Source organism: Anser brachyrhynchus, assembly GCF_964034855.1.
Source record: "Anser brachyrhynchus genome assembly, chromosome: 3".
Classification (NCBI taxonomy): Eukaryota; Metazoa; Chordata; class Aves; order Anseriformes; family Anatidae; genus Anser; species Anser brachyrhynchus.
Window position 1 is genome coordinate 30,756,079 of NC_137696.1, and position 24,154 is coordinate 30,780,232.

The 24,154-nt window shown below is 36.6% G+C and overlaps 1 protein-coding gene across 5 annotated transcripts in view; it reads left to right on the plus strand.

Annotated features, from left to right (window-relative positions):
- The window catches only part of MTA3 (metastasis associated 1 family member 3), a 196,611-nt gene that overhangs the window by 36,677 nt on the left and 135,780 nt on the right, over window positions 1-24,154 (plus strand). For all 5 annotated transcript variants that reach the window (XM_080586121.1, XM_080586122.1, XM_080586123.1 and 2 more), the window contains exon 7: window positions 13,988-14,090. In XM_080586121.1, the coding sequence (XP_080442247.1) occupies window positions 13,988-14,090 (103 nt within the window). The remainder of the gene's footprint in view (window positions 1-13,987; window positions 14,091-24,154) is intronic.

Here is a 24,154-nt window from a genome sequence, read left to right on the forward strand (position 1 = left end):
GAGAATGTGTATTGGAGAACAGACTTGCATGGAGGGTGTAACTTTAACTGTTGGGTTCCCACTACAAGCTGGAGTCATGATTCTGGATACTAGATTAAAACATAGGATCAGATTTGCAGAAACGCTGGGCTGTCACAGCTCAGTTCATGGCACTGTGAACAGTATTTAGCCAGTAGAAACCATGGAATTATTTGTATATATTTATCTTCCGAGCTGTAACTATAATAAAATTAAGAAATAATCTTTTCAACAGTAGCGTAGAGTATGTTTCAACAGATGCATGGATAAGTTGAGTTTAATTTTAGAATCCTGTATTTTCCTGTAATCTTCCCCCCTCACTTCTCTAAGAGTTAGTTTTCTCACCAATCTCTCTTCCATCTCTATCTCCGTCTGCCTGTTGCTGATGTTGTGTGGGTTATTTCAGAATGTCATCCAGCAGAATTAACTATTTAGAGGAAATATTTTTTTTAAAGGGATAGAAAATATAGAAGGTATGGCCTAATACCTTGAGAATACAGCTGCTAAATGATGATTAATTGAGTTGCGGGTATCTCCAACTGGATGCCTGGAAGTCACATGTGGCTCTGACAGTCTTTCAGAGACTGAGTTGCTTGTATGTGAGAGGAAAAATAAGTAGAGGGAGTGTTTCAACGCAGTGTTTATGAAGTGTGAATTTTGTAGGTATGAGTGCCATAGAAGGTCATATGAAGAGAGCAATCCTTTGAGAATAGGTTCTAAATAACATTTTGGAAGTAAGATACAGGGGCATGCATGTAGAAGTACAAACAGTTGCTTGTTAAGCTAACACGCAGAATTCAGTCTGCTGTGGATCAGATGATGGGCGAAGATGTCATTAAAAGCTGATAGTGCATGAAAGAAGCTAATAAGTAGAAGCTTATAAGCCTCTGAAACCCTTTAGAAACTTGTTGAGTGCTTAAAAAGAATTTTAAGAAGAAGATTTATTTGTGGAAGAATAATCCTCTGCAACCTTACAGTAAACAAATATAAACTAAGTTTAAATCTAATTGAAAATGTCTAAGCCTTGTTGATCTACACTGCTTGTGTTTGTGGTGGTTTAGCTAAATCACTTGGAAAAACTACACTTAGTGAGGACTATAGCTTTGTAGAAAGACCAGACCAGATTTCAACAGTCTACGGTCTTTGTTATAAACACCTTTTGAGAGTAAAACCATGAGTTGGTCAGACAGGGAATGATAAAAGGGTTGGATGAAACTGTTTCTTCTCCCCCCATGCCAATTGCTCCAGTCTTGCTAGACTTTCACTTTGAAGATTGTGAGTATTGTTACTTGCTTTTATTGTACTGGAGAACAGGAGACTATTCCAGAGCACTGGCTTAATTTCTGGCTAGTGTGATTGTAAATAATGTCCTTTCTCTTTTATCCACACATTCTCCAGTTGCTTATTCTGTCAATCTAATAGTTGTTTATTGTCAAGTCTGTTTCCAGTGTGGGATAACATTCTAATCTTCTGTACAAAGCAAGAATAAAAAGCTTTATCTCAGAGAACCAAAGCACTCATTTGGGTAGAGAGCATCTGATATCAAGCATCCCTTGTCTTGCTCCCTCAGGAACAAGGTGCCTGGTTCTCTGCTGTAGTTGGGTTTTGGTACATCTACCAGCTGTATATGATCAGCAACGAGGTGACTAGTAAGTTAAGTATAGTTACTCTAGAGGAAAGTGTTTTTGTTTGTTTGTTTTTTAAAAGAAATTAAAAACAAACTATTCCCCCCCCTTTTCCACTCCAACAAAATAAAAAAATAAAAAATTTCCAAGTTTATTCTCGGCATATAATTATTTTTGCTATTTGGTTAAAAGGCATACTTTCATGAACTGTTCTAAATATGAACAAATTGCTATCACCATCGACAGGTTTTATTTATCCCTGTTTTATATACTGAGAACTATGTTCCTCCCTGTGTAATTTTTTTTTTCCATTTTGTTTTTTCAAGAGGAACCTCAAACGGCTACTAGGTACGATGTAGTTATGATTCTGGGTAGTAGGTAACTTCTTAGTATGTGTTCAGTCATTGTTGATTTTAGTATGCTCAATATCAGCTGATTTTTCTATTAAGCCTTGAGACAACACCTTGAGCTTTTAGTAAATCTCAGCCTGAAAATACAAGGAACACCCAAAGATTAGCATGTTCAAACACTAATATTAAGCTAAAAGCATTAATACATATCAAAAATCTTCAGTATAATTTGGTTATCCATATTGTAATACATGAAAAAGCTTTACGTGTGTGTAGTGTGATGCAGGTAACAGAGCAACCACTAGCCTTTAAAAATTTTATTTCTCTCTTGTAAGAACATAGGGTGGTTCCTGAGATTTAGCACAAAACCACCAGCCAGAAAGTAGATTGTAGAGGGAAGTAGCTTCTGAATTTTCTCTACCTCTCTTAAGTTGTTCGGGTGTTTGAAGTGTGTCTTTGGGAACCCAAAGCTTGCCAACCTATGTTGCAATGGGCAGCAGCGTAGTGGCAGCTGGTCCTAACAGTCAGTGAGCAAACATTTATCTAAACAGTGGAAAGTGCCTGGTAAGAACACTTTACTGCTAATTAATTGCCTGTGTTGCAGCATCAGCTTCTGTCAGCTCATCCTCATGCGCTCATAATGCGTGCTGTGAGGATGCAGAAAGCCAAGTTCTTCACTCCTGCATAATACAGCAGAGGGGAGCAAGCTGTGTGGAGCTAGAGGTCACTGGGCAAAACGGGCATGTCAGGGCGGGCAGGGTGATGGTGGCTGCGTGAAGGGATCGGGTTGATGGGTGGTTGGTGGGAAATGAGACTTCAGTCTTCATACAGAGGCATATGGCATATCAAGAGGGGTTGGCAGGTGTGGCAAGGAATGATCGGGTTTAAAGGTTTATCTAGAGAACTGGCTGCTAGTGTTAAGTGCTACCAGCAGTGATAGCGTAGTACCACCAGCAGTGGCATTGCAAATCCCTGTTCCAGTCAGCCTGGAGTGGTGATCTTAGTCAGAATCGCTGTAACTGGGTATCTGTGAGAGGCTACCTGGAACTTTTGTGATGCTAATGGTCCTCTCCCAGCTGCAGTCTGGGTCCTAACCCAGTGCTGCTTACCTCTTGTGTCTGGGTTTAAAAGGAGACCGCTCTTCTGGGGAATTCATAGTGGTGCAGGAATCTGATGCAATTAGGTGCTCTCTAGCCATTTAAACCAGTAGAAAGAGTTTGGATTTGGCAGGGAGGAGGAAATGGGGAGATGAGGACCAACCTCTTTCTAAGTTATACAGAGGAAGAGGAGTTAAAATCTCTGAGATGGCACAAGTAGCAGCCTGTACCAATGATGTTCTGTTTGAAGCTTTTTTTTTTTAATAACCGAAATAAACTACCTTCAAAGTATCTGTATAAAAACCCAGAGTCCCTTTTGCACATCTGAAAATATCCAGAGAGAGTCTAGAAGTAGTGCTTGCTCTACACTCAATTCTATTTCTTGAAGGCAAGGCATTTTAGAATTAATGGAGTTCAAGTAGCTGTGGAAATAGGAAGAAGGGGAGCATTTGGGGAAATTTAAGCAGTAAATTTCGGATGATGTTCTGAGAATATATATCCAAGACTTCTAAAACTTCTCTTTTGAAAGAGAACAAAGTTATTCCTTTAGAGGCATTTTCTAATGTTTTCTTTTTTCTTTTTCTTTTTTTTTTTTTGCTTCTTATACCAACTCAGTTGCAAGAGCATGTTGTTTTTAATAGATCAGATGGAAACTGTTAAATTTAGAGTTCAAGGCTTTTAATGCTTGAGAATATTGAAAGTCTAGGATTTTAAGTTTAAAAACTCTTCCAAGTGAAAAGACAGATAAGACGTTCATTTATATACTGCTTAGATTTTAATATTATGAAAGTTTAGGATGCTTAGATGCAGTGTATTTTTTTTCCTGGTTCTTTTAGATGCTTCCATATACACTAAAATTCTATTTTCGTTTAGTAAATGAAAAATGGGTTTTAGAATAACAGAACCCAGCTGTGATCTCATGAGGAGGGATCTGTTCTGTTATTTTATGGTGTATAATGCTCCCATTTATTGAAAAAAACACAGCTGGACTTGAAAATTTCTCATACTAGCCTGAGAACTGCAAGAGTTGTTTAAAGAGTGCAAATGCTTCTCTTGTCAAAAGTCTGTGTGCTGGATTAACTCTGTTAATTTGTATGTAGTTGCAATGATTTCATTCTGTTATAGACAAGATAAAAATCATAGCTTTTTAATTCAGGCAATATGAAATATTTTTACAATATTAAGTATTCAAATACTTAAGTGTTAAAAATTGGAGAGCCATGTTTAAGGACTATGCGGACAGATGACAGATGTGGTTATGAGAAATGTCTGACAGGATAAACAAATATAGCCTTACTGTCCTATCAGTTTTCAGAAAATATGGTATGTAGCTTGTGCTAAGTGATCAGTTCTCTGACAATTTCTTGATATGAGAACTGCCTGCATTAATACAGCAGGCAGTTTTTTAAAAATAAAATTCAATGATAAGTCAGCCAACAAAATATTTCTAATTTTTTCCATTAGTTCATTAGTTTAGAAATACGAAACATCTAACCTTTTGCTTTAAGAAATTTTCAGCGTTGATAATTTGGAGAGTATGTGGTTCTGGAATAGTTAACGTTTCCTTTGTGAATGAACCAAATTGTAGTTGCAAGAATAAGTTGCCAGATTTAGTTTAAACCCAGTTCCTTGTGTATGATCATCAAAGAAAAAATTGCTTTTCCTGCGCGCACACAGTAGGTGACAACAGTGGCAGCTTTAGGCTCTTTGAACAATGTGTTGGCATGGGAGGATAAGACTTTTTGTGGGAAAAGCTTTTTACAAAAGTACTTCTTTAGGTGGAGCGGAGGAACTAGTTTGTGTAGAAGCTCTTGTATTTTGTATAGAATTCTGTATTCTGTATATTCATGTACCTCTTGTATTCTGTATAGATAGATAGCAATTTGGCAGTCCACAGTCTGTTGTCTAAAACCAGATTTCCTGTATATTCAAGAATACCTTATTGAGATTTAGACCGCAGAAAGCAATGTTTAATTTCTGATACTGGAACTACCTTCAGGAGCAAGAAAGAAGAAGAAAATGTCTTCTTCAGTAGAAGAAAATGTTTGTGCCTCACTTGTATTTCCTTCTGTAAAATGCCCCAGAATCTTGTAAAAATCCATTCCAGAAAGTTCAGTGTGAAATGAATTGAGGCTTCAAAGTTATGGAAAAATTTAAGTTTCCAGCAAAATAAATGACAATTTCAAAATATTATCCAAAATAGATCATAAGCAAAGAGATCTTTGAGTGTTACACGCTCAAGTAGAAGATGAGGACTTCCCATTTTTAATGAAGTAAGTAATTAAGTGTTAGAAGATGGAACAAGGGATACTGCAGCCAGATTCAGAAACTGCTGCTTGTGAACACCAATGGAACACCAGACATAAAGTGTACAATTCTGCTAACTCAGTAATATTCCTTTATCGTTAGAGCAGAAAAATGATGCCTAGACATGATTCATCTCACCTGAAGATGGACATCTAAAATAGATTAGAGGTTAGATGAGATGAATCTCGACAAGGGTAATAAATAACCAGAATAAAATTTCTATTTATGTGTACTCAAATATATGTTGTTCTCAAATGGAGTTTGTCATGGTTGTACTTTTGACTTACCGTCAAAACTCGTGTTCAGAAGGAACTGTTTCTTGAGCAGATTTAAATATGGTTGTGCCTTGTATGGTTTGCAGATTTTTTTTCCTTGTTACTAAACTCAGTGAAGTTTTTTTTTTTTTCACAATTAACTGTCAAATGCACAGTCATCACAAATAGTAAAATACTCTTTTACAATGTTGATTGTGTCAAATTTTAAGTGGTTATAATACCCTTCTCTTTTGGCAGTCTCTTCTAGTGTGAGCTGGTTGATTTATGTGCTGGGCAATTAAATGTGTGTTTATAGGCTCTTTAATCCATTTTATTATAAATTAAACAGAACACGTGTAAATGGCCTCTTTGTGCCTGTTTTCAGTAAAGACTTCACTGACTTTTTCCTAACTTAGCAAATGCAATGTAAATCTGTAGTTTAGTGTTGCAGCCGCATAGTACAGAAGCTCAATTAGGTATTAGGACACTGCTCTATGAAACATGGTGTTTTATGAAGCCTTTAATGTAACACAAATAGGTTTGAAACAAAAATATGCATCTGTCTTTTGGGTTACATAGTAATTTTTACAATTTTTGTTGCATTTAGGTACAACTCCATGGGTTAGTTAAGTGCATACATAATTTTAATCAAACAAGCAATTACATTTATGATGTTGGTTCTTTATATATGGTAGTTGTCTATTCCTGGAGTTGAGTTTTCAGATCATTCTCAACTTCCACGTTACAAGACAATGATAAACTAGAAGAGCTGGAAATTGTGCTGCTCAGTAATTGCATCTTATAAAAACTGCTCAACAGTTTGAGGGGAATTATTCATGTTTTTTTTTTTTTTTTTGTTCGGGGATTGTTGCAGTAGTGGTTTTTCTTTTTTTTTTTTTTCTGTCCCTGTCCCCAGTTGTAAAAAACTTTTTTTGAGGTTGGTGTATACTTGAAGTCAGAGTTTTAACCTTCCTAACGAGATCTATGATTACCTGCTGTATTTGTCATTTTAAGGAGATATGCATCAGTTCTCATTCTTCATATGTTTATTATGAACATCTTATTTTTCCACAACTTGAAGGAAACGATCAAATCGCTATCCTCTCTATGGCCTGCTGGTTGCAGTGCGAGATGAATGGTCTGTGCTGTGCTGTTGGTGAGGAAGATTGTGAATGATTGCTGTTGGAAAGATGTCTTTATTAATAATGGCTATAGAGCCTTCTCTGAGGTTGTTCAAATACCAAATGAGTTCTGTCTGGTAGCTGGCTTTACAAAGGATACAGTTATTTATTGCACGCTGTGTATGTGCTTATTATCCCAAGTAATGCCTTGCACTGAGCACTCGCAAATCGCCTTTCAGGCTGTAACACAACATCTTAGGGTTTAATTGACTTTGCTGTATTTTTCTACCTCAGTAACTTTGCCTAAATGGACTTATTGTAAGTTCATTTTTTTTGTTTCCTTTGCCATTTTACTGTACCCATTTTTTAAAAGAACAAACTTTTACAGAATGATTTTCTCTTTAAGATGAAAAACAAGTGTCAAATGCAGATGAAATGTGCTTTTACACTTGAATAATTCAAAATGCATTTCATCATAAAGAAAAAGTTACTATCTGAATTATATATTTGGTTTAAATTTATGCAAGCAAACAGGACTATTCATCTTCAGCATACTGTAGTCAAAGGGGCTTCACATATTTTTAATGTTGTTTATGTCAAAAAAAATTGCAGGACCACAGATCTTACTATAATTTAGTAGTGTGGGTTTTTGGTTGGCTGTCTTTGAAGAACACAATGTCTGTGTGTTGTGGTATCCCTCTTTCCAAAACAAGTATTTTAAATATCATTAAATAATAACTGTACCATACTACATATAAATGTTATATGCAGTATCATTTTTCACTGTATTTTCCTGAAAACTGCATGACTTCATGTATTGTTATTTCAGGAATTCAGAAAAACTGCTACAATCTCTCTGTATTCAATCTGGAAATGGTGTATTCACTAGTGCTGGACTACTTCACAGTGCTAAACTTACCAAAATATCAACTAAAATGGGGGTAAGAGGGGACAAAACTTGGTGCAAGTCACACCGTTCAGATGTATTCATATATATCAAAGGAGTACAAAAAGCCAGTTCCAACATAAAAGTGAATTTCTGGTGTCTCTTCAATGTTTGAATACTTGCCCTTGCCTTTGAACTCAGGTAGGACTTGTGGTTTTATGCAATACGTTAATTTAGGTCATTGCCTTTAGAACTGCCGTAAAACGCTAAAATGAAAGGACTGACTATTTTTAATATTTCCTTCCTGTAGCAGTAGGGTTTCTACCTAAAAGTGTCTTGAACATAAGGATTACAAAGTGAGGAATGATCTGGTTTTAGGACATTATGTCTCTGTTTTCCTACATCCGTGGAAGTTCCTTTTTTGCATACTGTTCTGCAGGGTTTTGAGAAAGTGTCAACATTATTTGTTCCTTTCTTCTAGCCCTGGACAGTCATTCCAGCCATTCTTGGTGCTGCATTATGGAGAAGCTGGTCATACTGACTGCTTATAGTTTAGCATGTTTTGAGCTCAATAGTAATTATTTCTGTTTAATTCTGGGATTTTTAAACTCGATGAATTAAAGTTCTTTTGAGTGCTTTGTGAGACCTTGCCTTTTGATCATCAGTTTCTGATTTATAAGCAGCGCAAGACCAAGCACTGGGAGAGTGCTAAAGTCTTTGGTGTTGGAGGAAGTTTAATTTGGAAAGGATTTCTCAAGTGAAGAATGGCTGAATTTTTTATAGACCAGAGCTCTAGAGGGTAGGAGGCAATTGAAGTGTACGTGTTTTATTGGCTTAGAAAATGCTCAGCAGCAGTTTAAATTGCCTGTTGTAGGCCAATAATGGTCTTCTATCACCTGATAACTTTGATTTGTAGTCTCTGTACATACTGTCTTTATAAAGACTGTTTTTTCACTTCTAGTCTTTATACGTGCATTATGCTCATATATTGAGTTTTACCAGAACATTTCTATAAATATAGAACTCATCTGAATGACTAGCTGAAATCTTGGATATCCTTCTGTCAGGCAAGTTAAGCAGGGATGGGTGTGGGGAAATTCTTCTGCAGCTGAACAGTAAACAGGTAATTTTTCTACACTTTTAAAATAATCTAAGCTTTCTCATGCTTCTCTTATTAAAGTAACTATTTGCACATAATTTTTTTTTTTCCAGAGTTGAACATAAATTTTTGAATTTTTTTCTGGATGATTGTTGATTAACCAGTAATGATAAGAATCACAAATCATGTGGGGGGGAAAAAAAATCAAAAACGAGTAATAAGAATTGGCTGCAGAGCTTTTATAGTGAAAAGCGTTGTGATTTCGAGTACTTAAGATCATCAGCCAGCTAGCTGTCTACGATGAATTCAGTGTGTGCAGAGTTGAACTCATTAAGTGCCATTAGTTAAACTCATTAAGTTTTTATGTTCACCTGAAAGATATTTCTTCCAATCCTTCATGTTAGAACTCCTTCTCCCAGTGGCAATTACTTCAGCATTTTGTAACCTTTCCCAGTTAAGCTGTACATGGTGCTCTCCCCTCTCCTCCATCATCAGTTGCTTGCAAGAAGCTGTGTGATGTTTTGTGATAATTAACCTCTGTGTATAAATGTATATTTCATTATATATAGTACAAATATGTTGGCTGTTCTAGAGGGGAACTAAAGAACTTGTGATTAGAGGAGAAAGTTTAGATTTTCTTTAGACAGGCACTTTTAATGTCTGGATCTCTGTTCGTAGCTAAACAGTACAAGAAAATAAAATGTGATGCTTTTTTTCTCTCCAGTAAGTTACAGAAAAAGTTTGTCAGCAGTCTAAATGTCAGCACGAGAAGGTGGTTCACAAATCCAAGTCTCATTTTCAGTGGTTGGTTGTCCATTTTTGTGATGTTAAATAGAACATGAATCTGTGTTCGAAAAGATATTTAGGATTACCTGCAGTTAGTATACTGCCCAATAGTTTTGGCCAAAATCTGGTAAAAACTCCTAAATCTGATCCTGTATTTCAATTATAACTGAAAGGAATCTCTGTTTCACATCCTTGCAATGTAGTGAAGAAATACTGTTCCTGTTTCACAGGTGTAAAGCTGAAGCACAAAGGGTAAGAGTCCGGTGAGATCAGTTAATGGAGTCATAGAATGGTTTAGGTTGGAAAGGACCTTAAAGATCATCTAGTTCCAGCCGCACTGTGCTTCATGAGAAAGAGACCTTCCCCAGCTTCCCAGTGTAGGCCTCCTTTAGTTACTGGAAGGCTGCTAAGATATCTTAATTCTTACATTCTTAATGCTTGGCACATACCGATACATTTATGAGGCCTTCATGTTTATGTGTTTGGTGTCTAGTGAGTATGGGTGATTAACACATGAATGTGTTATCCTCATTAGCCTCATGGCTAATTTCAAGAGATTCTATGAAGTGCTGGATGAATTTCCATAGCAGGGGAAACTCTGCAGCACAAACTATTGGTCTGGTGGCAATTGGTCCATGGCTACACCTGCCTTCTTACTATGACCAAAAAGTCATGATTACAGATTTTCTGCCCCGTGTGAGTAAGGATCAAGCAGGTGGTACTTCTGTTTTGCATATCATAAAAGAAAGCTGAGCACTGCCGGTGTTTAGTTTAGGTGTTTGGATCGAAGTGAATGCTAAATTACTTTGTGAAAAGAAGAAAATTGAAAAATAGTGCAAATTATACAAAATACAAGAAGAAAAAATCGTGTCTGATAAGTGTTACCAGAAAAGAAAATGTTCTCCTGGCTATTTTTCAGTCAGTTACATCAACAATTGTGAGTCAGTAGAAGTGGAATTGGCATTGTTTCCCTGAAAGTCATTTAGAAAACAAACACATACACCTACCTCACACTTAATTTTGTAGATTTTATATCTCAATTTCTTAACCATTTTGTTTTTTAAAAGGATACGGTATTGTGGCTTTGTAATCTGTAAAACTAAGAATTGTGTTGTGAGGAGATGTTCACAGAACATGTTTTCATTGGATATGTTCTGAGAACAACACAGAGACCCACTGAATCTAATGTACAAGTTACCTTGGGGCTATTTGTCTGCAGCAAGCAAAGTCTAAAGGATTAAGTAGATCTTTAATTTCCTGTAGTTCAACTTAACGGCATTTGGTTAATACCTTAAGTTTCATTTGCTTTGTTTTGTAAAACTTTACTTAGAATTGTTTTTGCTGGGGTGGGGAGAGATCATGTTTTCTTTTGATTAAAATGACAAACTGAAATGCAGAACTTGAATTTTGTTAAAGAAAAACTTAACGTTTTGCTTTTTAAAAAGAAAAAAACATGAGAAGGATAGCAAATGATTGATGAGGAGAAAAATTGACATATTTCTGGCCATTTACTAATGTTTTCCAGTCAAATTACTCTTTGGGATTAGATTGGCTATAATAAAATTTTAAGTAGTACTCAAAATAAATTGGATACACTGATATGACATACCAGGCATTCAAAAAATTAGCCTAGCACTTTTCAGAAGCCAAAGGAGATAATTGGTGTGTTGGTGGTGGTGAGGGAAGGTAACACTTACAAAACAGAACCCAAGAGCCTTCTTAGATGCAACACTGAAAATGTTAAAAGTAGAACTCCCCCATTCATTCCATTTGTGTCCTGTAATCTGCAACTGTTCACAATATAAGGAATGAATACTGTGGCGACCTTGATACCTGTTCAGTTTGAATATCTTATAACTATGCGTCAAATTCAACGATGTAAATGATAAATGTAGAGTTGTTGATAGAAATGAAGTTTTAGCTTTAAAGGGGTCTGCCACATTAAAAAATCCATCTATAGTGTATGGTACAGACATAGTTAAAGACAGCTCAAGGAAAACTTTTTTCTTTAAATTATTAAAATTTTGGAAGATCACCACTGGAAAGAAGACTTGTTTATCTTACATGATCATTTTATACGAACCTTCAGGACATACTAAGGAATTGCATCATATTTCTGTTCTTGAGGGTTTTATTCAAGGACTTCTACTGCACTGCTTGACTGCCCCCATGATTTGAACTGCTTAGGTTCCTTCTCTTCATGTTTATGTGACAATACCGGCCATTTAGGTAGAAAATCAAGAATGAGGCATACATTTTAACTGCGTTTTGGCAGAGACTGCATATATTCTGGAAACCCACATGTCTCACGTATTTGCAATATTAAATATCATAGCAACAATTGCATTATATTTCATATATAGATTCTTTTGGTGTAGATTCTGTTGCATTTATCTTATTTAAGTATATTTATTGCTACCATTACAAACTCTTGTTTGGCAATACTTCAGATTTGCCTTTATCAACAGTTAAAACGATTTTGTAGTAATGATTATTTAATTACATGTACTTGAAGTAAGGTGTAGTAGCTCAATTTTAAAAATCTTTTTGAAAATTTGATTCAGGAGAGTGACATCTTTTGGTTCAATATCTGTGTTATGTTTGTATGATGTTTTTCTTTGTGCGAACCATGACGTGTCCAAGTCCTGGCTTTTCTCATACTTCTACAGTTAAGATCTCCAGGATATGATGTCCTGAAACAGTTAAGTAACATGAAAGATACTTAAAAACTATATATTAACAGATTGAAATGAAGTGCTCTGAGGTTATTTATAAAATATAGAACATCACCCACAATGTGTCTGTCACAGATGGAAAAAATGAATGTATTGACAAGTGTGTAGTCCATTGAATAAGTTTATAGACATAAAATCCTACCCACAAGTGCTAGAAATTAAGTTTGTCTCCAGTACTGGATGTGAATTAGCTTAAACAGAAGCATAAGTCCCATTAGGCAGATGAGTCTTAGTTGCCTGTGTATCAGAAGAAAGTCGTTTACTTTGTTTTTCTGAGAATATTCCTGAACCATTAGCCAGACAGCATGATGCAGTTCTATCTTATGCTTTTGGTAGGAATGAATATATACCACACTTTCCTTTCAAAATGAATGTACTAAAGAAACTTGCCACGTACAATCAGATTTCAGAAGAACAGGAGCTTGGTTTGCAGTCTGCTTCCAGACTCCTAAGTGTACAGGCTTTTTCATGTCTTAGTGGTACTATGCATATTTAGACTGGCTGTTTTCATTAAGTCCTAAGAAAAAACAGACTGAAGTGATTTTCTGTGTACTTAGAGAGATACCTGCACTGCTTAGCTTTTCAAAGTACATGGCATGGCTCTATTTGAGGACAGGTTTTTATTCTTGCAGTAGCTCACAATTCAGAGAAGCTCTAGGGGCCAATTGAACATTTAAGTTCTTGACATCTTCAGTGAAGGAAGAAAATGCTTATAATCTAAAATATCAAAGGTGGATGATGACTTTAATTCTGCACTTGCCATTTGTTTTTGCACCTTACTATGTTGGTGTTGGTCGTGTCCTATAGATAAATATTCCTATACTAGTAGACTGTGTGTTGTCTACCTAATGAGCCTCTGTTTTTTGTTTCTCATTTTGCAGTAGAAGTTACTGATGGAGTAGCCAAGCTGAGATTTAGGTTTCCATATAAATGTGAATCATTGTCATGTCTTTACACTTTACTGTTCTTCCAAGAAATAACATAATTTTAATAACAAATACAGTGCAAGTTAAATTTCTGAAAACACTGTTGTTTCAGTCACATGCACATACACAGATTGTTCTGTTCATTCAAATGGACTTGGGAAATGATTATGTTGTATATAGTAACTTTCTTGTGCTGTAGCGTTATATATCACTTCGTGAGTGGGTATAACTAGTCAACAAACATCAATTTTAATAGTATGATTGGTGTTAACAATGCAGATAATGTAGTGGTTGAGAGCAAGAGGTGAAAAAGAAATAAATATAGTAGGTAGCATTGTTTCATAACAATTTCTGTTTTGGGGGTGTATTCAGAATACAAATTGGATAGGATTTTTAATTGCTAAAGCTGGTTAAGTGTAAAATTAATTTTAATGTGGCTTCAGTGAAGTTAACTTTGATATAGTTGAGAAGCAATTTAAAAACCCCACTGGTTATTTACATTTTGGTTTCAAGTTTATAATCACATTTTATTAAAGTTCTTTGATACTACTCCTAAGACTGTGTCCTTAAAACAAATTCAAATGCTGATGTTAAGGGAAGATACTTATTTTACTGACACTGCAGTATGAAATATAAATGGATAACTGCTGATTATTAAGTACTTTTTGAGCGTGTGTGTGTGTATATATAAATGTACAATGTCACTTTTAAACATAGCATAAGAAGTACACAGAGAAAAACATTGTGAGTAATAAGTGTTTTGTCCCATCTACCTTTTGACAGGAGAATTAGATGACAGAGAACAGGCAAAGCTGGAAGTAAAAGTATGGGATCCAGATAGCCCCCTTACTGACCGTCAGATTGACCAGTTTTTAGTTGTAGCACGGTAAGATTAAAATCCTCTAATAAAAAAAAAATTCCTTTTCCTTTTTCTACTGACTATTTATTCCCCTATATCGTGTTACTCAATTTGTTTACCATTTTGTGAGCCCTTCTGTTTTCCACGGTTAGCTAAAAGAGAGAATCAGACCATAACCTTCTGCATATTTATTGAGTTTACCAGTACAGAAGAGAGAGAAAAAGAGTTATACTAGACTGCCTGTATTTCAGGCTACAGTAGAACTTGATATTTTAAATGTAGATATCATTCTGTTTTCCCATCAGGGTGAACAAAATAACATTTCAGTGGTAATATTTCAGTCTTGTGCTATAGTGTTTGGAATTTCATAATGTAATATAAAGTAAAAATGAAGATGATGTAAACAAATGAAATGGATGTAGAACTTGCCAGATTTGCATATAAGTTGACCAATATGCAGTGCAGTTATTTCAAATGAACATTGAAATTAAAGCTGTGAAGTGATGCATTTCATTAGTAAAAAGAAAATCTGGTCAGTTCAATTTTATAAATTAACATGTGGTTATGCATACTTTTTTGGGGAACATCAAAGCCCTTGGAATTCATAAATACCTTTTAAAATAATTTCTCCACTTTACAGAATTTAGAAAGTTTTAATGTTTTTACTGAAGAACAACTCTATGCTCGTAAAATAAAGCATGTTTTTCTCATCCTCTAATTCATAGTTAAAAATATAGCACAAAGTTACTGTTCTACCTTAAAAAAAAAAAAAAAAAAAAAAGGTGCTGGCAGCAAACCGTTAATTAAGGTTAATGGAGGGATGTTACCCTGAGTCATTCAATCTTTTTTTTCCCTCTAACCTGGTTGCAGAGCGTAGTCTCAAATCTTATTAGGCAAATATTCTATTCATGTTGTTTCCAATTTTTGTTCTTTATTCCTTCTCCCATTTGAAAAAAACATTTCAAGAAGCAGCTGGGGGGGAAGGAGGGAGAAATTGCTTTATATTTTCCAGCTTACATGTACAATGAAATGGGTTGCTGACTGATTGTCTTACTCTTCCAGTTTTGATTGACTCATAGGCTATTCTCAGTTGGAAGGGACCCACAAGGATCATGGAGACCAACTCCTAGGTCCACAAAAGTCCTGATTTTTGGGTGGTTCTATGTCTGAGAGTATTGCCCAAATGCTTCTTGAACCTCCGGCAGACTTGCTTCAGTGAAGCCTGTCCCAGTGCCTGAGTGCCCTCTGGGTGCAGAACCTTTCCCTAACCCCCAGCCTGACCCTCCCCTGTCCCAGCTCCATGCCGTTCCCTCGGGTCCTGTCGCTGTCCCCAGAGAGCAGAGCTCAGCGCCTGCCCCTCCGCTCCCCTCGTGAGGGAGCTGCAGGCCGCCATGAGGCCTCCCCTCGGCCTGCTCTGCTCTGGGCTGAACGAACTAAGGGACCTCAGCCACTCCTCATACTTCTTTCCCTCTAGGCCCTTCACCATCTTAGTTCTCTTTTTGACACTCTGATAGTTTTATGTCCTTCTTGCATTGTTGGGCCCCAAACTGCACTTAGTGCTTGAGGGGAGGCTGGACCAGCACAGAGCAGAGCTGGACAATCCCTTCTCTGGACTGGTTAGCAGTGCTGTGCTTGATGCACCCCAGGGTACGGTTAGTCCTCCTGGCTGCTGGGGCACACTGTTAACTCCCATTCAACTTGACGTCAATCAGAATCCCTAGATTCCTTTCTTTGGGGCTGTTCTCCAGTCTCTTGTCCCCCAACTTGTACGTAAATCTAGGGTTAGCCTTTTCCTGGTGCAGAATCTGGCACTTACTCTAAAATTTCATGCAATTGGTGATTGCCTAGCCCTTTAGTCTGTTAAGATCGCTCTACAAGGCCCCTCTACCCTTGACAGATTCAACAGCTGTTCCTAATTTAGTGTTTTCTGCAAACTTACTTAGTATGCATTCAAGTCCTGTGTCTAGATCACTTATAAAAACACTGAAGAGAACTGGCCCCAAAACAGAGCCCTGGGAAACCCCACCAGTGCATGGCTGCTGGCCTGATGCAATCCCATTTCTTATAAACCTGACCCATCAGGCAGTTGTTCACCCATTGTGTTGTGTACTTGTCTAACTGTACGCTGGAAATTTTGTCCAGAAGGATACTGTGAGAAACAGTATTGAAAGCTTTGTTGAAATCCAAAAAGATTACATCTTCTGGCTTCTGTTGGTCAGTGGTAGATCTGGTAGATGGTAGATCTTGGTAAATGTTGATCCAGCTATGTTTCTTTCTCCCTCACTTAGTAGCGCTGTGTCCTTTTTATATAGTAAAAGTTGCCTGCCTCTTTTGAATTTTCAAGCAAGCCAAAGGGGTGTAAGTGTGATCATGCATCTTTTCAGAAGATTACAATGCCTGGTGGGTGCTCCATAGAACATAACACAGAAAATAGAACTACTTCTAATACCAGCAATATCTGCATGTGTATGGGCAGACAATACAGAATGCCTTCAAAATACTGTGTGCAAAGACGAAGAGTTATAAAACTGATGATGTGCATCTTTGAAGAGTTCATTTATTGCCTTCACATCCTTCAATCTCCCGTACTGCAACTTCACTGGGGAGTTTAAGAAGTATACTGTGAAGCTGAAAATCTTTCCAGAAGAGAACGTTGGTACCACAGAGCAGTCTACTGGGAAGTGATAGAGAATAAATGATTGAATTTTTCTTGAAAAAACAACTCTTCTTCCCCTTATCTAAGACATCCTGTGCAGTGCTGTGCACGTCCTGATGAAGACTGCATTTATTTAAAAGTTGATAAATTTCTGTTCACAGGGTTCCTGTTATGGTTAGAATGGGTCCTGGCCATACCAAGATCCTGTGATAGGTCAATCACTAATGCTGACCAACACCTTATTAGAGATTGTCACTTTATTGATGGTCTTCCACAAACCTCCACTCATCTTTGCTACTTTTCAACAGACAAACTCTTTCCAGGCCCCTATATACTTATTTTCACAGGCTGCAAGAGCAGATTTTTGTTGCACTAAGTAGTTCCCTGACAGACTTTCACTGATTTTTAGAGCAACAATTCTCCTATGACAATTGTGGCAGGTTTTAATTCAGTATGTTTTATACTTGTAGGCAAAAGCTTTTATTATACTGTACCAGTAAAAGCTACTTGAGTAACAGAGTTAATATTATGATTTGATAAACTGTGCTTACAGACTCAGATCTCTGCTGTGTACTGACTGCAATTATCTGGGCATTGGCTGTGCCTGCTGGGTTTCCAATAAGAATGTTATTTCTATTACTTAGAAGTTGTTTGATTTTTGCAAATTTAAAATTCCGGTATTAAGAAATTTCCTCAAATGTTTTCCTATATGTAATTTTGTTTAAGTGGGTATATGCAACGTGTATATGACACTTTAAAAGCCCTTTTGAATGTTAAATCAGGGGCATTGAGCATTTCTTCTCATTTTTTTTCAGTCTACTTTGATTGAAGAAAGAGTTGGTTTTGAATTTACAGGCATCAGCTTTTTCAGCCACCCAAGCACACTTTGTTCTTTAAGAGGTGGTTCTTTTTCTATTTGTGTTGCACATTTGCAAGAACACTTAGATTCGGCTTTGACCACTTATTCTGACAGGATTTGAGTACTGTATCAGGAGTAAAAGGCCTTTTATCCTATGTTTATATGCTTGGTCAGTCCCTGGTCCTGTCTCTTTGGTCGTTAAATACTAGCATGCAATAATCTGCTGGATATAAAGATAAAAAAATATGCATGTCCTTACCAGAAATCAGAGGCAGCAGCATCAGAAAAATCTACAGAGCTTTTGCAAAGTCTAAGAGTACTTGTCAGGAAAGATCCTTAACCTCAAGCTCTCTGATGAGTCTTACTTGATTTTGTGGATTTAAAAATCTTGAAAGTACAACAGTGCTGCTGCTGAAGCATAATTTGGACAAGGGCTCTTGCTTGAAGTAGCAAAAGCAACTGTTAGAAGCTGGAGGCATCAAACTGATGTGTTCTGGTTTTGAGTTGTTTTTTGGGTAACACACTGTCAGTTATACTCTGACAATGAGAATTCTAACACCCTTTTCCACTCCATTCAAATAAGTTAAAACTTCAATAACCAATTTTTATCCTGTCATATGTATTGACAACAGTTCTTCTGTGTCTACTGGCTTCAAAGAACAGGACCCAAGAAGCTGCAACAGCCATTTATAGATCTGTTTACATTAGCAAATAGTACAGTCCAGTGGAAATCTATTTGTAGAATAAAATGTTTGGTGCTCACAAACCAGCATCTACAGTACTGTGCGCATTTTGAGCAGTTTTATTTTGAGGCTACTTCCAGTCTGGTCCTGTGGACTACATATCTAGTAGTATGTGAAATTAGTGTTTAACAGAAATCCAGTTTGTGTGCTCCAGGATAATTTTGATGTTGGACAGGGTGCAGTAGTGTAGATGCTGGAGATGCTCACTTTGAAATTCCAATCCTAATTTGAACTTGAACACTAATATAAATGCACACTCTTCTCCAATCATCTCTCTCTGTCATTCCTAATATACACAGAATACTTAATTACCTTGTGAGAACTCCATAATATTCCATGGTATTAGGAAATAGACACTTTCCTATTGTGTATATGTTTTTTGTTTGTTTATTTTGTCAAGGAGTTGAAAACGAGTCCTGACCAGACTCAAGTTTAGGAGGAATTTTAGGTTCCAGTCTGGACAGATGCCAAGAGCTGTAGATCTGGATATCCCAGCTCTCAGCACACCCCCCCCCCCCCCCTTTTTTTTTTTTCATTTTCATTTACTTTGTCTGTTAATTTGGTCTACAACTCATTACGTGGTAAGTTCTTGGTACCTCCTAATTCTGTTTAGTTTCACCACATCGTGAAGTATATGTTAGGTCAACAGCTTAGTTCTTTTATTCTGCTTCATCTAATTAGGTCATTGACATAGTCTTCCAGAAGGAGCACATCTCTAAACCAAGCTGTTTTCCAGAAGGACACTTCTCGTCCTAGCTAATTTCTTACTCAAGCAGTATTTAGAAGACTAATTAAAACACCCTTAAAAACATTTGATCTCTACCTCAAAATTTCATTATATTATTTCTTTGACATGAAAATGTCATTTAATATCTCTGGCTAATCTAAAATATTTTCCTGCATTTTAATGCTTGCTTAATTTTTGATGTAGAATCAGAGAAGAATGGAAATTTGTGTTTAGTCATTTGTATTAGATCTTGATCCTTCCTGTGTTGTTTCCGCTTTTCCATTTTCTCCAAGACAGTGACTATATTAATTTTCTGTTGGTTACTATTGATTCAATTGTAAGTGTTCATAGTATATGGAGATGTATTTATTACACAATTCGTCTTACAACGAGGAAGGGAATACAATGCAGCTTCAATTAGTAATGTTTACTCACATTCAGGAAAAGAAATAAATCTTCAACAGAGGACAATAAGTAAAAACTTACTTTTAATTTGTATTTTTATCTAAAAGTGTGCTGAAATAATCTTCTCTGTTACTGCTCTTGCAAGATGATTCAACGTAATTAGCGGCAGCTCACAAGATTCCCCAAGCTCATCAATGAAAATAAATACATAAAAAGTCATTGGTTTGAAAGCTTCGATATTGATGTGCTTCAGGAATCTCTTTAGGAGGTGAGAAGTAAGAGGAATTGAAGTTGATTAAAGAGGTAAAGAAATTTAATGGCTGAATTGCAACATAAAATTGTGCTAAAGATGGTGAAAAATCTTGATGCTGGTGCAGCACTGGTAAGACTAGAATTCACCTTGTTAACAGCAAGGCAAATTATAACATTTAATGGTAAACAGATGGTTTTGAAATTAAAAAATATGTTCACATCAAGTGTACTAGGAGTATGAAAAATACTGTGTTTCTACCTGTCTGTCATGCTTGGCCAAAACAAGTTTATTCCTTTGTGCATTTAGCCTTATTATAATTGTTCTTGACCAAATTAATCTGAAAGTAACTAATTCAGACTTGGGGGTGAATTTCCTTTTTCATTTGTTTCGTTAATTTTGACCTGTTGCCTTACAAAGAAAAAACCTAAGCAGCAGCATTTTCTTGGACCTTATTTTTGAGGGGATGATAGGTAGAGGCTGTAAGTATCATACTCTGACTATGAAATTGCAGGTCAGTGTACACATAATGGCTTAAATCGTATCCGGTGATTTAAACTACTTGTATCTCTCAGTATTTCTGTTGAATAACAAGTATTTCACATATCTTCAGTTTCTACTTAATAATGAAATTGAAGGTTAGTTGTGATACATGGGGGGGGACATTACATATAATGCTACTCCCCACCCTGACTTAAGAGAGTCTTTCAGAGAAAGAGTAGCAGCAGGTGATTTCGTGTTTATCTTGTCATCTCTCTTGCGCTCTAAACCTCTGAAATGAGAATAATGAAGCATAGCACTGGACAGACAGTTGCTTAGAACTGCAGTGAAAATGTGCCCTCTGGAGCAGCATCATTTTACTATTACTATGTTCTTCATGTCAGATTTTTCATTATCCAGTAGTAAGAATCTCAGGGGTATTTTTCAACTTTAATTAGTATTGTGTTGATTAAATACATCTCCAAGAGGTACTTTTTCTTCTTTCCAAGAATTTAAGTAACATAAGACTCTCAAAGGAGCAGTCAGGTATTAATTGGCTGTTTTTTAGAATGCTGTTATTGATAGCAGGCTAAGAGGTCATTTTTAGGACCATTTCCAACACATAGTGAATGAATGGGAACGTTGGTGTAATAAGCAAAACAAAAGCTTTCCTAGTATGTAGAAAATCACCAAAGATCTACTCAGCTACTTTGCTCAAACACTTTTAACTCGGATGTGAGGCGTCTCATTCATTATTTTGCAAATATGTGAGGAAAACTGAATTTGCAGATTCACAGATATATAAAGGTGGTCTGGAGGACAAACAAATTTGTCTGGAGTATACATACTGCTCATCTCATACCTCTGAAACAGAGAAACAATGTTGACAAGGGAACAATTTGAAAATAGACATGTTACAAAGGATGTCTGTCTCGCCTGGATTTTTGAGAATACAAGGCAGAAGAAAAACAGAGCTGGATCCAGAACTTTCTGGATCTGATTTGATGCTGGAGTGCTATCGCTACCTGTGAGACTAGTGACTGTTCATGCTGATTATAATCACCATGGTTCCAGATTTTCTTTGGTAAGTAACAACCTTTTTCAGAACTAGTTGCTGATGAGAAATTGAATCTTTTATGCAGTCTCTTGCTGTTGCTGCTTGATAATTACATTGGCAGCCCTCTAATACTAACCTTAAGTGAAAATTACTGCCTCTTTGTCTTCAGTCCTGTTCGTATTATTACAATAGTTCCTGGAGTTCATAGAGAGTTACAGGATGGTTGAGGTTGGAAGGCATCTCTGAGATGATCTAGTCCAACCCCTTTTTCAAAACAGGGTCAAGTAGAGCATGTTGCAGAGGTCCATGCTGGGTAGGCTTTTGAGCATCTCCATGAATAGAGACTGCATGACTTCTCTGGTTAACTTGTTTCAGTGTTTGACCGCTATCTGATTTTTTTCAAGTGTGTAAATTGGACTGTGTTCAATTTTCTGTTCATAGCATTTTTTTGTTTCACTTGGTGCTGCTGAGAAGAATCTGGCTCAGTATTGTTTACTGTCTTCCATTACGTTGATGTGAATAAGATCTTCTCCAAACCTTCTCTTCTCTGGGGAAAACAACACCAGGTTTCTCAGCTTTTTTTCAAATGATATATTTCCAGTTCCTTATTAGTTTTGATGACCCTTGCTGGACTTGTTCTAACATTACCTTACCTTTCTTGTGCTGGGGAACATAGAACTGGACATAGCACTTGACTCAGTGCTGGTGAGACCACATCTAGAGGGGAGGGATCACCTTCCTCAGTCTGCTGGTAATGCTCTTCCTAAGGCAGCCAGAATGCTGTTCGTTGGCCTTGCTGCAAGGGTACATAGTTGACTTACGGTCATCTTGTCCACCAGGATGCCCAGATCCTTTTCTGCCAAGCGTCTTCCAGCCACTTGGTCCCCAGTGTGCACACATTTCTGGAGTTATTCCCCTCCAAGTGCAGGATTCGGCCCTTCCCCCTTGTGGATCTTCATTGGGATTCCTATCAGCCCATTTCTCCAACCTGCTTAAGCTCCTTCTCATGGCAGCACAACTCTCTGGTCTGCCAGCCGCTGCTTCCAGTTTTTGTCAGTTCTGCTTGCCTCAAAGGTGTGGGTGTGGCACATTGTAAACAGGTGAAGAACTAAAATCGTGTCATTCCTTTGGAATGGATGTGGGATCTCAAATTTTGCAGGAGTGTAGGTCCACAGTAATAGTTTTAATAGCTTTTTTATTATTATTTTAATGGAAACTGACAGGAAATTAATTGGTCAACATTTTTCAGTAACTTTAGTTGTAGATATTAATAGTGCAAAAATGTTCAAAACATCTGAAAAGTTCCGAGTTTTGCAGGAGCTGTTTGTATGTGACAGTAACTAGTTTGTGGTCAGTTTTGATTTTTATCTTAGTGCAATTATTAGTTGCTGCTTAGTGCACAGAGCAAGTGAAAGGAGGGAATAATTTTAATAATAGGAAAATTAGTAATTATCTGACTATAACAGTGCCAAAAGTGATGGACATACCTGTGAATCCTCACACCATCAGATTCTCATGTATGTGGTTGTCTTTACACGGACTGTGTTTAAATCTTGGCAGCAGTTCTGTGAAATAACTTCGATACCTCATTTAATATACCCGTGGCTATGACTTGTATCCAGTCTCTTGTCATCTTCTTGATTACTTAATTTCTTTGACAAGCATAGTCTTCTCAAACCTAAATGTACTGCTTGAAAGTTCATTCTCTGCTGCTCTGATCCTCCAAGTAGATAGTGGTCCCTGTCTCTGTCATCCCCTTTATTTTCTCACAGTCTCTCATGCTTACAAAACATTTTACAAACCTTAAACTGATACAAGACCACTGCGTACTATACTAATTACATTCCAGTGTATATTCCTGCATCTGCCTATATCCATCTTGTGTATTTAATTTAATGTCTTAAACTTGGCTACAAGAAATATGGAGCGATGTATTTTCTGTGTTCAATTTGTAAGCTGAAGATTTTACAAATATAGGGCTCTTAGGCACAGCAAAATGACAACTACTTCAGCCACTTCAGCCCTAGGGAGTTCACTGCCAGTTTTTTTTGGTTGTAGATATATTTTGCTGAATTTGTAGATTTACTCCATAGTCTTAGATTCTGGCACTAGATTATTTTGATTTTTGTTATGGTCCTACAGTTGTCAGCTGCTATCTCTGTTACAAGTCCCTGAGAGAACTTTCTTGGTTCATCTTTAAGATAATTAACACGAACAAAATCTAAGGTAATGCTGGATTATTTGGTCTAGCTCCAACACCTGCTTGCTGATACAGCTTCAACAGAAGTCAGTCCATGTAGATAGCACCAATAGTTTATCATTCTTGTCCATCTCACAGCCACGCGTGTCATTCATCGTCTGTATGTTTTTTGAGTTGAGCTCATCTGGGGAGGATTGGAGCATGTTGGTTTCTGTCTAAAGTCTCGCTGTTTGTAATTACTCGCTCTTGTTACTAGTGGCTTGAGCACAGTTTCTGGTTTTGTGAGTTTATTTATTGTTACTCTTAAATTAAACATGACTCCAATTACGTGTTATAATTATTTGGATTTTACTAACTTAATGAAACATTTCTTAGTCTTCTTACACTAAAGAATCTGTTTTAAAAAAAAGTATTTGGAGTCTGGCTGTTCAGGCTGTTTCGGCTGAATGGTAAGTTTAGTTTTGCTGGGAGGTAATAGAGTATCATCTGGAAATGGGTATTGAGTATTTTTTCTTTCATTTAAAAATCATTCTTTGGTATTATTAGGGAAAAAAAAATTATGCAAGGAAAAATCACAAAGGAAATATTTGACCTTTATATCAATATTCTCCTCATGCCTGTGTTTTGAATTAAAAAAAGAGACAAAAAGTAACGTATTTTAACTATTTCTAAAAATGAATATTTAAATTCGGATTTGACTGCATGGCTAGATTA